The sequence below is a fragment of the Staurois parvus genome, unplaced genomic scaffold (assembly GCF_062004578.1).
Source record: "Staurois parvus isolate SC_StPar_1 unplaced genomic scaffold, SC_StPar_1.0 ptg000049l, whole genome shotgun sequence".
In the NCBI taxonomy this organism is placed as follows: Eukaryota; Metazoa; Chordata; class Amphibia; order Anura; family Ranidae; genus Staurois; species Staurois parvus.
Window position 1 is genome coordinate 2,309,924 of NW_028317845.1, and position 16,550 is coordinate 2,326,473.

At 39.5% G+C, this 16,550-nt stretch overlaps 1 protein-coding gene across 1 annotated transcript in view; it reads right to left on the reverse strand.

Annotated features, from left to right (window-relative positions):
• Positions 1-16,550, reverse strand: part of CROCC2 (ciliary rootlet coiled-coil, rootletin family member 2) — a 158,310-nt gene that overhangs the window by 51,939 nt on the left and 89,821 nt on the right. The window contains exon 11 of the mRNA XM_089665869.1: positions 2,285-2,374. Coding sequence (XP_089521995.1) covers positions 2,285-2,374 — 90 coding nt within the window. The remainder of the gene's footprint in view (positions 1-2,284; positions 2,375-16,550) is intronic.

Genomic DNA, 16,550 nt, shown 5'->3' on the forward strand with positions numbered 1-16,550 from the left:
TCTTTGTAGGTGTCCCTGCTCTTTAGACATTTTGTGTTATTATAATTGTCATTTAGATTTAGTCTTGTGTGTAGGCATTGCTGGATCATTGTGATTCTGGATTAGTCCAAATCCCATGCTCTAGTCTACTCTTTGAACTTTAGCCTTGTGCTTTTTTTGTTTGTATGGTGTTTTTTTGTTTGGTCTTTCCATTTCCCAATCAGGTTTTCTAAACTTTTTTTTGTCCTCATCAGTTTTATGTACTATGTATATTTCCCTTTTTTCTTGTTTGGGGCTCCCTGCCTCGTGCCACTTTATGATTGGTACCTCTGTTGTGTTTTAGAGACTCTAGCAACCCTGTTGTCTTTCATGTTTTTCAGCATTCCCTTGTGTACCTGTCTCCATCCACCATGAATCTGCATCTTATTTTCACATCATGCCTTGTGGTGTTTTGGGTCCTTTGTACCCTGAATTGGTTGCTTGTGTCTCTTGGACTCTGCTGCTTCATCACTCTCTTGTCACTTTATCCCTTATCTGTTCTTAGCACCCATTTATGTGTCTTACTTACAGCACTGCTACATCCAACTCTGGTAACCTTGCTTGCTCAAGACTTGGTTATGCTGTACGTTCTTGGATCATATCAGCACTGCTGAAATGAATTACTTTGATAGGAAATGCTGCTGATATAGGCTCAAGAATACTCAGAGTCCACATGTCTCTTTTACTTGCGGCTGCAATAAAAGTATCTCTTTCAAAAGGTATGTGTTATGTAAATGATAACTGCGTGCATGTTGGAAACACCTTAATAATAAAAAAGTTAATTTTCAGAGGGAAGCAACTGCCATAAAAATTATAGGTATGATGACCTGGAACAGCACACTTTGTTAACATCTTGCCTTAACAATTCCCTTTTTGAAATGTTGTAAGGAATGTTCATGTTTATTATATTTAATGGCATAATTCAAACTCCTTACTTACATCCAAACTGAATGTTCATACATGAGCCAAATAGAACATACAAGTACGAGGATAAAGTTCAAAAGGAGGTGGAAAGCTGAAGTTACATGTCATTAAAGCCACACAGAAGTCTCAGACATTTGTATTTTTCTATAGCCTTGTACCCATGCAAGTTATGAGTTGTGACTTCACAAAATCTTATTTTTCTCAATGAAATTGCTGCTTCCTGCACTTCTCTCCAATACTCTGTGCTGGCAGAGCTGAGTAATAGTCACTCCCATCAGCATGTCCTCACACAGTCTTGTACTGCTGAGAAGGGGAGGAGGAGTGTCTGGCCACGAGCTGTGTGAATTACGTCTTTTTTGCTGGCTGACTATAAAGTCATATTTAGGCACAACTGCTGCAATAGGAAAGTGCCAGTTATTAGTACAACATTTATATGGCTGATTATCTCTCTCTGTGACTTTAGTTGGTAGGCAAGGATCTAGTGTGGTTCAACTGAAGAAGAAAACAGAGGAGCATGGTCCAAATGCAGGATGTATGGTTAGAATTAAATAGTTTCTCCACTCACATTTACAAAGTAGAAAAACATCATATACAGTAAAAAAAAGAACTTTGGTGTGTTTCTCCCTTACTGGCTCCACCAATCATTTGACTGAGATAACTCTGAGGCTCGGTTTACACTAGCCCGAATCAGTGCAACTTTGGAGTGCGACTCTGATACAATGTTGTAGTGACTTTGTACACTCTGTGGCAATGAAGTTGTATCAAAGTCGGACCAAAGTAGTGCAGGAACCTTTTCTAAAGTCGGACCGACGTGTAGTATCAGTTAAGATGGCGCTCATAGGGAAACACTAAATTTCACGTGTCACCTGACTTGGAGGTCTCACAAGTCAGATCCTATGTCGCAGCAGTGTGAACCAAGCCTTAAAGTCTGAAGTTATTGCTCCACATCTGAAGGGAATCACCTGGAGGGAATCACCAAACTTTGGGCACTCCAGGCTGCAAAAGAGCTCTGAATTAGTGGAATAATACAGGGAAATAAAGAGAGTACCCTGGCAATGAGTGTAAACAAAACTTAGTGTTTTTTTTTAAAGATGTTTAAGAGGTGGCAATGCTCAGCTGTGTGATAAAAGCAGACGAGGAAAATCAAGCTTTATCAAAGATATACAAAAGGAAGAACCAATGTACTCCAGACTTTATATTGCTGCATTCAGTAATAATAGTTCTAAAATACATTTGGACACATCCACAAATATGTCCACAGCCAGCCAACAAAATAGACAATAGGCTATCCATTGTTAAGAAGCATATTAAAAATAAGTAATGGTCCAATGAAGCCTCATACCTGGGTTATGGTATTTAGTGCTTGTTGCAGTGACTCACATTCTTCTCTGACACCTTCCAGCTCTTGCCAGGTGTTACAACCACTGCTCTCCTGTAAATATAAAGCATACATCTTTATCTGTATCTTGTAACTTAATGGATATCTACCATCTGTGGTCAGCTTCAAATATTCAGCACTTACAAAGAAAACCTGCCATAAAAGAGATAAGACAAATTTGCGTGTTTTCTGAGTTCCACCTCTTTTGCAACTCAGTGCTACTACAAAACAATACTTTTTTTTTATGTAGCTGGATTTGACTTGATATTCCTCTATAAATATAAAATAAACAAGACATATTCTTGGAAGTACATTTCCTTCTTTTTTGAAAACTGTTAAAATAACTTGTACTGGCTAAACTAGAGGCCTTAAGAAAATTTTAAGTACTATTGTTAAAAAAGATAAACATCACTAATATTTCTTTCTAAATAAACATTTAAAACATAACTATAAAATATTTAGAATGTTAATTTTATAAAATAAAAAATATGGAAATTTGTAAACTGAAATTATTGGCTCTCCAAGGCAGGAGGGGCTTAAGCATCCTTCTCATTCGCACCTAAGAAGTTTTTTCTTTAAACCCATCTAACATTCCAGGTTGTCAAACACATGGCTGCTGTCATAAGGTTGAATTTCTGTTTAGGCAAAGCCACTGGCTCTGGCTAAGCACCATCCTATAACAGCAGCAACATAACCCATTGGAGTTGGTTTACTAAAACTGGAGCGTGCAAAATCCAGTGCAGCTGTGCATGCTAGCCAATCAGCTTCTAACTTCAGCGTATTCAATTTAGCTTTGATTAAAAAAACCTGAAAGCTGATTGACTTCTATGCAGAGCTGCACCAGATTTTGACTCTCCAGATTTAGTAAATCAACCTCATTGCAGCAGATGTGCTCTGGTGCTGACCACCACCATCAGTACTATATTTCTGGCAAGATAAACAGGTATATTTTTACACTTATCGGACATAACAAAATACTATAATGGTGTATTTAACTGACCAAAAGAGAGCAGGTAAAAGAAGTTAATTATAAGGGTTTACATACATCCAAACACGTTAGATTCGTGACAGGCAGCTGGAGGGCTGCATAATAGCTTTGGTAAGAAGCAGAGTTTAGTTTCACTGTAATCTGCTTAACAAAGAGACCTTGTGTCTTAAAAGCTTGCTATGATTTCCCCTATAATTTACCATCAAAGGTATGAGTTACTTTTGATACTTTAACCCATAACGTCTTCAGCACAGGACAGAAACACAGAATGCAAATGAGTCCATTAACACATGACATTATGTAGACTCAGTTATGACTAAACCACTGAGCTGGTTATACGGACAGGCCTGGTAAAGTGTTATAAGTAATGGAGATATTGATGCCAGGTAATGGCTGCCTGGATAGGATTTTAGAAAGAAAGCCAAGAGGAAATCAAACACAATTATGGAATTTAGGTTTCAAGGTGAAAATGCCAGGAACAATTTTGAGCTTATGCTCAAACATGTATAAATATTTAAAGTTATGTTTAAAATGTATCAGTCCTTGTCTATATAATAATAATCATAGCTGTTACTTCATTTCTTTCAGTGTCTGAGCTGAAACTAAGAGGTGTTATGTATGTTGCCTGTACACAGGCTAGAGTCCAATGACACAAAATGTAAGTTTGCAGGGAAATCCCAGATCAAAACTCAAACTAATAGTCAAGACAGATGGCAAATGTCATATACAAAATCAGATGAAAGGCTCACAAGCACAAAAAAAGCAGTTACGTATGTGATACATCCACTGGGAGTGGGTCCATGTAATTGTCCAGCAGTGATAACCGTTGCACTGGGATTAGTTCCATCCTAAGTATTTATTTTATTTATTTTTTTAAACATTATTTTTAAAAACAAATTCTACATCTTTTTATTAACAGACTTTATTGAAATTTAAACAATACAGAAAAATAGAGATGTAAAAAAAACTGGAACAAAAAGAAAAAACAACTATAACTGGAACAAAAAGAAAAAGCAAGTATTGTACAACATACCATAAGGCTCCATTCACACTTGTGTGACTTGTCATGCGACTTTGAACACATAAAGTCTCATGGCAAGTCACAGCCCATTGTTTTCAATGGCAACCATTCAGATCTGTGCGACCTAAAGTCGCAGTGATTTTGAAAAGGTTCCTGCACTACTTTGATGTGACTATGATGCAACTTATTGCCAGAGAGAGTAAAAATAGATCATAGTCGCACTCAAAGTCGCATTCCAAAGTCGCTCTGGAAATCGTGCAACTTTGGAGTCCCACAAGTGTGAATGTAGCATAAGAGTTAAAAAGTGCAAGAAATCCAAATGCAAGGAAACATCCAAAGAAGAGCATAATACATAAGTACATAAGTAAAAGTAGGCCAACAAAACAGTGCGGGATGTAAGCAACAATCGGAATCAAGAAGGGGGTAGTTGGATAGCCATTATTTATTTTTTTTATTTATAAAGAATCACAGGAAGATACAAGTCAGCATCAGAAAGAAACAATATATTTGTCCACTAGACAAACATAGGATTTTTGTCGTTATTGAAGAACATTTCTTAGGGTTCATTAAAGACACAGGATACAGGATTCTGAGACAACTGGTTTTTAGTTCTATCTACAGAAGGATTTGAACACTGGCAAATAAAATAGCGACCAGCCTGGTATAACCCCTACCGCTCCTGGCACACCTCAGTTTGAAAAAAAAAAGTACGAGAACTAGATCATAACACACCTGTGTCCCTAATGAACTCTTGCAGGCCATACATGGGTTGAATTCCAAACAAATTTTCTTTAGAAAATTGGAAATTTGATGCATTTTGTAATCCGTTGGTGCCACCACTGATTTGGAAATTTGACCAACCAAGCCTTTCATTTCACCTGATGTTGCTACAGAAAAGAATTTTTGTGGCCAAGAATGTTCTTTTTTTTCCAGGTTACAGCTCATGCTCATTTCTTTTTGAATTACATTTCTCACATGATTCTCTGATCATTAATTAAAAATTTGTTTGTTTTTCAAAAAATTTCCAACTTGCCCAATCAGTCAAATTCGATGGTTGCTCGAAAATCGGCTGTTGCTGTGGCCCGCCAATAGTGCAAAATTCGAATTAGAAAAGATTTTCAAAGAATCCTACAAAAATCCTATTTTCTTTTCCCTTCATTAGGGGACACAGGATTTAGAGACAACTGGGATGCCCAAAAGCAATCAATGTGAGCTACACAGCAAAACATGCTAACAAGCCAACATAACAAAACAATGAAACTGGGGGCTGCCTACAGCACAAAGAGTTGTGTGATGGACCTTTACATCCAAAGCTGAGATGAGGCCTGAACACCTACCTGGTAAAACTTAAAAATTGTGTTGGCAGAAGACAAGGTGGCAGCCCTACAAATCTGGGAAACAGTTGTCTGATGCAAAAAAAAACAATGAAGCACACATAGATCAAGTAGAGCAAGCTTTAATCTTTAACCACTTGCCATCCTGAGGATTTAACCCCCTTCCTGACCAGACCTCTTTTTGCTATTCAGCACTGCACTATTTCAACTGGTAATTGCACGGTCATGCTGTACCCAAACAAAATTTACACCCTTTTTTTCACACAAATAGATCTTTCTTTTGGTGTTATTTGATCACCTGTGCGCTTTTTATTTTTTGCGCTATAAACAAAGACCAAAAATGTTGAAAAAAACCCCAATATTTTTTACTTTCGGCTATAAAAAATATATAGTAAACTAAAAGTTAGTCATAAATTTAGGTCAAAAGGTATTCTGCTACATGTTTTGGTAAAAAAAAATCCCAATAAGTGTATATTGATTGCTTTGTGTGAAAGGTATAGCATCTACAAACTATGGTATAGATCAGGGGTGGGCAAACTTTTTGACTTGAGGGCCGCAATGGGTTCATATATTGGACCCGGGGGCCGGACCAAGAGTAGATGAATGATGTGTATGTGTCATCCATAGTAAGTATAGTAATATTCCCCCATAGTAAGCATAGTAATTAATCCCCCATATAGTAATTAATCCCCCATATAGTAATTCATCCCCCATAGTAATTCATCCCCCACATAGTAATTCATCCCCCACATAGTAATTCATCCCCCATATAGTAATTCATCCCCCATAGTAATTCATCCCCCATATAGTAATTCATCCCCCATAGTAATTCATCCCCCACATAGTAATTCATCCCCCACATAGTAATTCATCCCCCATAGTAATTCATCCCCCATAGTAATTCATCCCCCATATAGTAATTCATCCCCCATAGTAATTCATCCCCCATATAGTAATTCATCCCCCATAGTAATTCATCCCCCATATAGTAATTCATCCCCCATAGTAATTCATCCCCCATATAGTAATTCATCCCCCATAGTAATTCATCCCCCATATAGTAATTCATCCCCCCTATAGTAATTCATTCCCCATATTAATTCATCCCCCACATAGTAATTCATCCCCCATATAGTAATTCATCCCCCATATAGTAATTCATCCCCCACATTGTAATTCATCCCCCATATAGTAATTCATCCCCCATATAGTAATTCATCCCCCATATAGTAATTCATCCCCCATAGTAATTCATCCCCCATATAGTAATTCATCCCCCATAATAATTCATCCCCCATAATAATTCATCCCCCATATAGTAATTAATCCCCCATATAGTAATTCATCCCCCATATAGTAATTCATCCCCCATATAGTAATTCATCCCCCATAGTAATTCATCCCCCATATAGTAATTCATCCCCCCTATAGTAATTCATTCCCCATATTAATTCATCCCCCATAATAAGTCCCCAAGTCCCCCCTGTGTCAATTCACTTACCTTTACTCCGCGCGTTCCTCTCGCCGTATTCCCGCGCCGTTCCGGTGTAGCATGAAAATCTGTCTCCTATGAGGATCTGTCCCCCTCGACGTATCTGCGCATGTGCCAGTTTCAGGCATTAGCAGCCGATCGGCGATCTCCGGCACATGCGCAGATACGTCGAGGGGGACAGATCCTCATTGGAGACAGATTTTCATGCTACACCGGTCTTCAGGGCGGACTGTGAGAGGAGCCTAGCTCCGCAGGCCGGATTAAAAGGTCCGCCGGGCCGTAGTTTGCCCATTGCTGGTATAGATACTGCAATTTACGACATTTTTAACTATACAGCGCTGCACTAGTGTAACTGACAATTGCGCGGTCATGCAATGCTGTACATAAATGAAATTTATGTCCTTTTTTTCACATAAATAGAGCTTTCTTGCGGTGGTATTTGATCACCTGTGCGCTTTTTATTTTTCGCGTTATAAACAAAAAAAGAACAAAATTGATTTTTTAAAAACAATATTTTCTCATTTCTGTCATAAAAAATATCAGAAAAACTCACATTTCGTCATAAATTTAGGACAAAATGTATTCTACTACATGTTTTTGGTAAAAAAAATCCCAATAGGTGTATATTGATTGCTTTGTGTGAAAGTTATAGCGTCTACAAACTATGGTATAGATAATGGAATTTACACAGCTTTTACTTGCTGACTGCCCATCACATTTCTTTAGGTTCTAAAATACCAGGACAGTACAAAAAAACCCAAATGACCCCTTTTCGGAAAGTAGACACCCTAAGCTATCTGCTGAGAGGCATATTGAGTCCATATAAGATTTATTTTTTTGCCACAAGTTTTTGGAAAATGGCAAAATTTTATTTATTTTTTACACAAAGTTGTCATTTAAATTATATATTGCTCACTCAAGTCATGGGTATATGTGGAATTACAACCCAAAATACATTCTGCTACTTCTATCGAGTATGAGGATACCACATGTGTGAGACTTTGTGGGAGCCTAGCCACATACAGAAGCCTAAAATCCAATGACCACTTTGAAAGCCTGAAGGTGCGTAACTTCCTCATTTCACTTCTTCACTACCTATCACAATTTTGGAGGCCCGGAAATGCCAAGATAGCACCAGACCCCTCCAAATGACCCCTTTTTGGAAAGTAGACACCCCAAGGAATTTAAAAAGAGGCATTGTGAGTATTTTTCCGATCTCATTTTTTCTCACAAGGTTTTCAAATATTAAAAAGAAAAGAAAAAATATGTTTTTGTTTTCTTTCTTCATTTTCCAAAAACTTGTGGCAACAAACGAGATCTGCAAAATACTCACCATGCTTCTTATCAAATTCCTTGGGGTGTCTACTTTCCAAAAAGGGGTCATTTGGGGAGGGGAGTTGATGCTATCCTGGCATTTCAGGGCCTCTGAAATTGTGATTGGTAGTCAGGAAGTGTAATGAGGAAATAAAGCCCTTTAAAAGCCTGAAGGTGCTTATTGGATTTTGGGGCCCTGAACTTGGCTAGACTGCCAAAAAGTCTCTCACATGTGGTATCCCCATACTCGAGAGAAGTAGCAGAATGTATTTTGGGCAGAAATTCCACATATACCCATGGCATCTGTGAGCAATAAATTATGTAAGCGATAATTTTGTGTAAAAAGAAAATTATTTTTTTTTGTCATTTTCCAAAAACTTGTAAAAAAAATTAATTATTCTATTGACTCAACATGCCTCTCAGCAAATAGTTTGGAGTGTCTACTTTCCAAAAAGAGGTCATTTTACGGGGTGGGGGCATTTTATGCCCAGCATTAGAAGTTTATGCCACACATCACTCACTTTTCTAACCACCTGAAGACCAAGCCTTTTCTGACACTTTTTGTGAAAAAAAATCTGTATTTTTTGCTAGGAAATTACTTTGAACCCCCAAACATTAAATATTTTTTAAAGCAGACACCCTAGTGAATAAAATGGTGGGGGATACAATTTTTTATGTCACATAGTACCCATGCAGGGATTTTTCAAACGCAAATTTAAAAAAAAAAAGAAAAAATACTTTTTTGTACTTTTAATGCACAAAAACACAATATATTCACCAATTATTTGGTAAATCATAACAGATGATGGTATGCTGAGTAAATAGAAACCAAACATGACATGCTTTAAAACTGTGCATGCCCTGTGCAATGGCAACAAACTGAATACATTTTTAATATCCATAGGCAACACTTTAAAAGCCCTTACAAGCTACCAAGCGTGGGGGGTGGGGAAGAGGGTTTTTTTAAAGTTATTTTGATTTTTTTAGTTATTTTTACTGTTCCTTTCATTTTTTTTAATCACTTTTAATGCTATCACAGGGGATGCAAATATCCCCTATAAGATCAATGGGCATTGTCATATATTCTTTTTTGAGAAATCTGGGGTCTATCAGACTCTAGATATCTCCTCTGCCCTTACATTATCTAATCTCACCAAGATCGGTGTGATCAGATGCTTTCCCAATTTAAAAATGGTGCTGTTTATACCGTGCAAAACTGAAGTGATGAAATGCTCGTAGCTTCCAATTTCTTAGACTGTAGAGATGATTGGCACCATTCTGGTCTCCAATCAGCTCTATGGTCAGCTGACAGAAACACCGGCTGCATTCTCAGGTTCCCCGTGGAAGGCAGCAGGGGGGGCATCTTCTCCCACTGCTTGTAAAAGCAATCCTGCAGCTAATTAGCCACTAGGATTGCTTTTACATGAAAGCTGATCACCGGCTGAAAAAAACGATACCAGGATGATGCCTGCAGCAGGCATCATCCTTATATAACCACTCAAATTCCATTGATGTACCAGTAGGCCGCTGGTCCTTGTTGGGTGTATATGCTATATTCTTTTTTTTTATGTGGGCTTAATAAAAAAAAGAGAAGAAATCTCTGCCAGAAAAAGTGTGTGGTACCGCCCTTCATCCACCCACTTGTAATGGTGTTAGTCCAGTGATGTACCAGTACGTCGCTGGTCCTTGCTGGGTGTATATGCTATGTTCTTTTTTTGTATGTGGGCTGAATGAAAAAAAGAAGAAGAAATCTCTGCCAGAAAAAGTGTGTCCGATATTCTCATCATGTGTACAAGGCTGACTACTGGCAAATCTTTTATTTGAGAAATTGCAATTTACACACCCTTACACACTCATAAAGGAACATATATGTTTTAACATGCAGTGTTAAAGTATTACTAAAGGCAATTTTTTCTAGTAGTTTTGGAAAGAGTGGAGATGGATTAGAACACAGCTTTTAGGTTTTTATTGTGGTCTGTGCCCCTGTTATTGAGATTCACCCTCTCTATTTGTCCTATTTATCATTATCATTACAGAGACGAGTTCATGAAAATCCAATTAGACTCTTCTTCTAAATGGCAAGGCATTTCAAAATTTTATTAACTGCTTAATGTTTTGTTTAGGAGGGTGTACTAATGGGTTATTTTTTTGCCTATCTTGTAGTTCTTCTTTAACAATAAGGGGTGATCAAAGGGTTAACTGTGTGCTGGATGTGTTTTACTGGAGGGCGGGGGGTGTGTGCTTCACTGTAAAGCACACTGCTTTGGATGGCTCTGCTCAGCCATCCAGAGCAGTGTGCCCAAGCTGAAAGGGAGGAGGACTGTTGGTAAACAAAGCAGCCCTCCTCCCTGTTGGTGATCCTCGGCAATCAGCGGCTGGGACCTGGTGATTGACACCCCTACCCGGAAATGCAAAATCACGTATATATACGTGATTATGCGCACCCGTGCTGCCCTGTAGCAGTATTTCTGCTATAGGGCGGACGGTAAGCGGTTAAGAACAACATTTTTAACATAGATCTGTCTGAGGAACCACGGAGCTACAGGCTACTCTTCTGTTTTTGAAGTGGTACTATATTACAGTAGGAATCATTATGGTTTCTTTAAGCATGGGAGTTATGGCAGTGGCCTGCTGCTTCTCCAGAACAAATCACGTAGGGATTTTTGGGACTAATCATAAGATATAGTCTCTTCAGGAGGCTCTAAAGCTCCTATAGCTGCAGGTATGTCAGACGATGTTTTTGGGGAAGACGGCATTGATATATGCTTCCAGTATCTGCATTCATTCAGTAATTAACAACATTTTTCATAACTTCCAAGATAAGGCGGAGGAGAGTACTATTCTTTACAGAGCTAATGAAACCTCAGGGACATGTATAAACCAGAGACGGACTGACAACTCATGGGGCCCCTGGGTAATAGGGGATCATGGGGCCCCTGTGTCCTTGCCCAAACTCAAAAAAGCCTATGAAAAAGGTACCAGGGGCATCTCATGGGGCCCCCTACTGACCCCGGGCCCTCGGGCAGTGCCCGAGTTTCCAAATGGTCAGTCCGCCCCTGGTATAGACTCCAACAAACACCAGTTTATCTGTGTCAGGTCCATGGGGAGTGACACAGCAGGCCACCCCAGAACCAGTAGCGGGACAAGGTCATCCGGCGCCCAGGGCAAAGATGTCAAACTTCATCCCCCCCTCCCCAGGTGGAGTAATAGGCAGGCTAAAAACAGTGCATGCGGAACCGAGCTGAAATGCAGTGGTTGTGGCATGCACTAAAATAGTGCTAATGGTTGGGGCACACCACAATGAACTTTGTCGTGCAGAAAAATATGGGCTAACAGAGGTGAAGGAAGAAATGTTCTGACTTTGTTGTGAGGCAAAAATGCCAGAAAATCCTCCCTCCAGCAGCTATGAGGGCCCCAACTCCTTCTGACATGAGTGACACTGCTGTCACTCTTGTCAGTTAGGCAGCAGAAGAAAGGAGCGGCTGCAAGCTTCCACAGTCTTCTGCCCTACTACATAACATTGTTTCAAAGGAACATGCCTTTTCTGCCTTCCCCCTTCCTTGTTTTGGCCTTGAGAGAGACCTCTGTACTTACAGGCAAAGAGTAACAGGAGACCTCTGTACTGGAGAACAGAGATACCATATTGAAAGAATCAGAAAGCCCAGTAATGGATAATGAAAGTTCGCTCCTCAATGGAAATACATGGAGCTACTTTAAACCATACCTACAAAGCTCAACCACTAATGAGGATCTGGAAATAATCAGGGGCCCCCATACAGGAGTGCAGGCAGTAATCTGAGACCCATAACTGGAGTACAGGGAAACACCCCCCCCCCCTCCACAAACACACACTTCCAGGTGTATTCAGAGATCCGCCACTACCAAGGAGTTCATGGGTGTGATCAGAGGGGGCCCCTCACTCCCATTCAGAATACAGACAAGTACAGGCAGCCCCCATCCAGCAATATAGGAACATCCCTCCCTACGCCCTGTACAAGGAGACCCTCAATCAAGGATGGAGTGCAGGGGGGTGATTAAAGGGGACCCCTCACTCCCATCCAGGAGAGGAGCTTTTGGGCAGAAAAGACATGAAATGTGCATAAACACTAGACACATTTAGAAGCATTTGTGCATTAATGCATTCTAATGGCCAGAATATAGTTAATATTCTGGCCAATAGAATACATTAACACTGAGTGCGCATAAAAGTGTATAAGCGAATGTACATATGCTTTTAAGCTGATTTTTCCTGCCAGGAGTAAAATGCTTTCATAGAAGAATATCAAACACCCTGTGTGCATGTGGCCTAAAGAAGGCCCGGCCAGAAGGATTGCAGGCACCCACCCTCCCCCCTGCTGGAGAAGGTGAATAAAGTGAACACATCCCTGGAGTCATATGTACACAGGAGCCCTTGGTCCCACTGCAGGGGGAAGGGGGTGACTCCCTGTACTGAATGGGGAGAAGATTCTGCACTGTCCAGGCATGGCGATCATGGAGGCCCTTTTTTTTAAAGCATACAAAGTTAGGAAGGGCTGGGGAAACCACCAGCACCAAGGGAGTTGGCACAATCAATCAAGATTTAACCTTTTTGCTGGCAGGCTCTGCACTCATTTTTTAAACTAAGACCATTTTTGCAATTTTTCCATTTTTTTATTTTTCATTTGCAGCTTTCAGAATTTGCAAAAGATCCAGTGAACTATAAATTTTCTGAAAACATAGTAGAGACCAGTAGAATAAAAAGAAGGTTCTGGTGATTTTTTAGACATAATTTTTATCTGTATAAACGTTTATCAAAATATTTCTGCAAAAAAATACACTAGAATCATTATTAGCGGGCACAAACTCAGTAACACACACATTCTTACTAAACATTAAGCTTGGAATCCTAAGCTAATCTTTGGAAATGTTAAATTGCACCTTTTTGTGAAACAGCAAAAATCGAAGGTACACATAACTTTAAATAATTACTTTAGTCTAAAAATCTGGGTTATACTTTTTTACTTACGGCTTTCAGAGTTTGTAAAAGGCCCCACCAAACCATATATTTTCTGAAAGCACCAGATGAGACCAGACCAGAACAAGATGAGTATAATAAAAAGGAGGTGCTACTGATTTTTTAGGCCCCTGCTATAATTGCCAAAACATACCTTACAACATTCCTGCTAAATTCCTACTAGATTTTAACATGGTGATGGACAGCCACAGGGATAAATTTCCTCCCTCATATAGGATATTTGTTGAGGCGGGATTGAAGGATATTTGGCGAATTCACCATCCAGCAGATCAGTTTTTTTCTTGTTACTCAGCCACTCACTCAATGTTTTGTAGACGTCTTGTAGAATAGATTTATCTGTAGGGAATGATAGTCTACTACCACTGGTTAAGGATATAAGATATATAGCTGTCAGACCACATTCCATTGGTTTCGTCAATGGGTTTCGGGGAGCGTCAATAGCTAAGAGAATGGAAGATGAATCCTTTGTGATAAAACTTGATTACACCTAACGAATATATGTTAGGGACCCTGAGTGAGTTTCTAGAATATAATAGAATGTTAATATCGCAGGGAATGGTATGGGACTCTCTGAAGGCCTTTCCTAGGGGGACTCTTAATTCAGTAAGTTTCTAAGATAAAAAAAAAACCTTGAAAGATTGGGAGTTGTCAGTTATGAGAGAGGTGGTTGAAGTTGAAAAAGTATATATTGAAGATCCATCCCCAGATAATTTTTCTAAGCGGCTTGAGATACGGCAAATGTACCATATGGTCTTCCTAATAAAAGCTGAAAACAAAAGGTTCTTTATGAAGCAGTGATATTATGAGGAGGGAGAAGGCACTGGGCATATGTTGGCCTTTCTGGCCAGGTGTCATAACGCTTCCACTATTGTATCACCTATTGTGACTGAATCTGGAAGGGTCACCACATGCCCTGAGGAAATAACGAACACTTTTAAAAATGATTATACAGACTTACTGTATATAGAACCAAAACACAGGAGGTGGAAAGGGAGATGGGGAATTTTCTTTCCTGAGATTCCAGTCCATTCAGATAAGGACAGAAATATGTGGGAAGCTCCTATTACCACTGAGGAACTTCAGTGGATAGTGTCAAATTATACTAATCATAAAGTAGCAGGGCCAGATGGGCTTCCAACTGAAATTTATAAGCAATATGGAGAAACATTACTTCCAGAGTTCCTGAGTGTGTTAAATTGGGCAATTGATAAGGGAGACCTACCTCCATCCATGACTGAAGCCACGATTATAATGATACATCCCCTCCAGCCCACATCGTATAGAGCAATTTCTTTGCTTTGAATAGATATTAAGCTGTAAGTGAGTGTGTTGGACTCTAGATCGAATAGGGGTATACATACCCTGGTCCACCCAACTTAATCTGGATATATTCCTGGAAGGTCAACAGTCTTCAATATCAGAAGGTTATTTTTAAATTTACAGATTCCAAAAGAGATGAAGAGAGCAAGAGCAGTTCTCTCCCTTGACACAGCCAAAGCGTTTGGTTAGTGTGGCACTACTTGTGATGAGTTCTGTCAGTTTTTGGATTTGGTCCTCTATTAATGAAGTGGGTGAGATTGCTGTATACTGCCGCTAGGGCACCGGTAAAGCTTAACGAGGGTTTATTGGAGTACTTTCCATTGACCCGAGGAACAAGTCAGGGGTTCCCTTTATCACCAGCGGCAATGGGCAAATTGCCCTGTGAGCAGCTGGAACGCATAGCCGAAACGCACAAGCAGTGATGCACTTCCGGTTTTCAGCTTCCTGTATTACCGGAAGTGATGTCTATAAATGGCGGCTGGAATTCAGGCTTGCGCCATACTTCCAGTTGTCGGACAGCGTGCGTTCCACTGATCCACCGTGCATTTCGGACATATCCCCTGCTGCTATTTTGATGGCGATTACTACCATTTTTAACCTTAATTTGGGAATGAAGTACTCCCCCATTTTTTGCACCCCAAGAATTTCATGGTTGAAAGGGTATGCCAACAATAGTTCATCTGATTAATATAAATATATATATATATATATATATATATATATATATATATACTTGGAGAGCTCCTGATTTGCTGCTACATATGAATTCGAGGGTCATGATGACCATTAGTATTTATATTTAATCATATTTATTTATTTATATTTACATATACATTGTTTCATACTATATAATTTTATATACAGTCATGGCCGAAATTGTTGGCACCCTTGATATTTTTCCTGAAAATCAAGTATTTCACACAAAAAAGGTATTGCATTAACACATGTTTTGCTATACACATGTTTATTCCCTTTGTATGTATTGGAACAAATATAAAACAGAGGCAGAAAAGCAAATATGACATAATGTCACACAAAACCCCAAAAATGGGCTGGACAAAAGTATTGGCACCCTTAACTTAATATTTGGTTGCACACCCTTTGGAAAACATAACTGAAATCAGTCGCTTCCTATAACCATCAATAAGCTTCTGACACCTCTCACCCGGAATTTTGGACCACTCTTCCTTTGCAAACAGCTCCAGGTCTCTCTTATTGGAAGGACACCTTTTCCCAACAGCAATTTTAAGATCTCTCCACAGGTGTTCAATGGGATTTAGATCTGGGCTCATTGCTGGCCACTTCAGAACTCTCCAGCGCTTCTTTGCCATCCATTTCTGAGTGCTTTTTGACGTATGTTTGGGGTCATTGTCCTGCTGGAAGACCCAGGATCTTGGACGCAAACCCAGCTTTCTGACACTGGGCCCTACAGTGCGACCCAAAATCCTTTGGTAATCCTCAGATTTCATGATGCCTTGCACACAGTCAAGGCACCCAGTGCCAGAGGCAGCAAAACAACCCCAAAACATCATTGAACCTCCACCATATTTTACCGTAGGTACTGTGTTTTGTTCTTTGTAGGCCTCATTCCGTTTTCGGTAAACAGTAGAATGATGTGCTTTACCGAAAAGCTCTATCTTGGTCTCATCTGTCCACAAGACGTTTTCCCAGAAGGCTTTTGGCTTACTCAAGTACATTTTGGCAAACTGTAGTCTTGCTTTTTTATGTCTCTGTGTCAGCAGTGGGG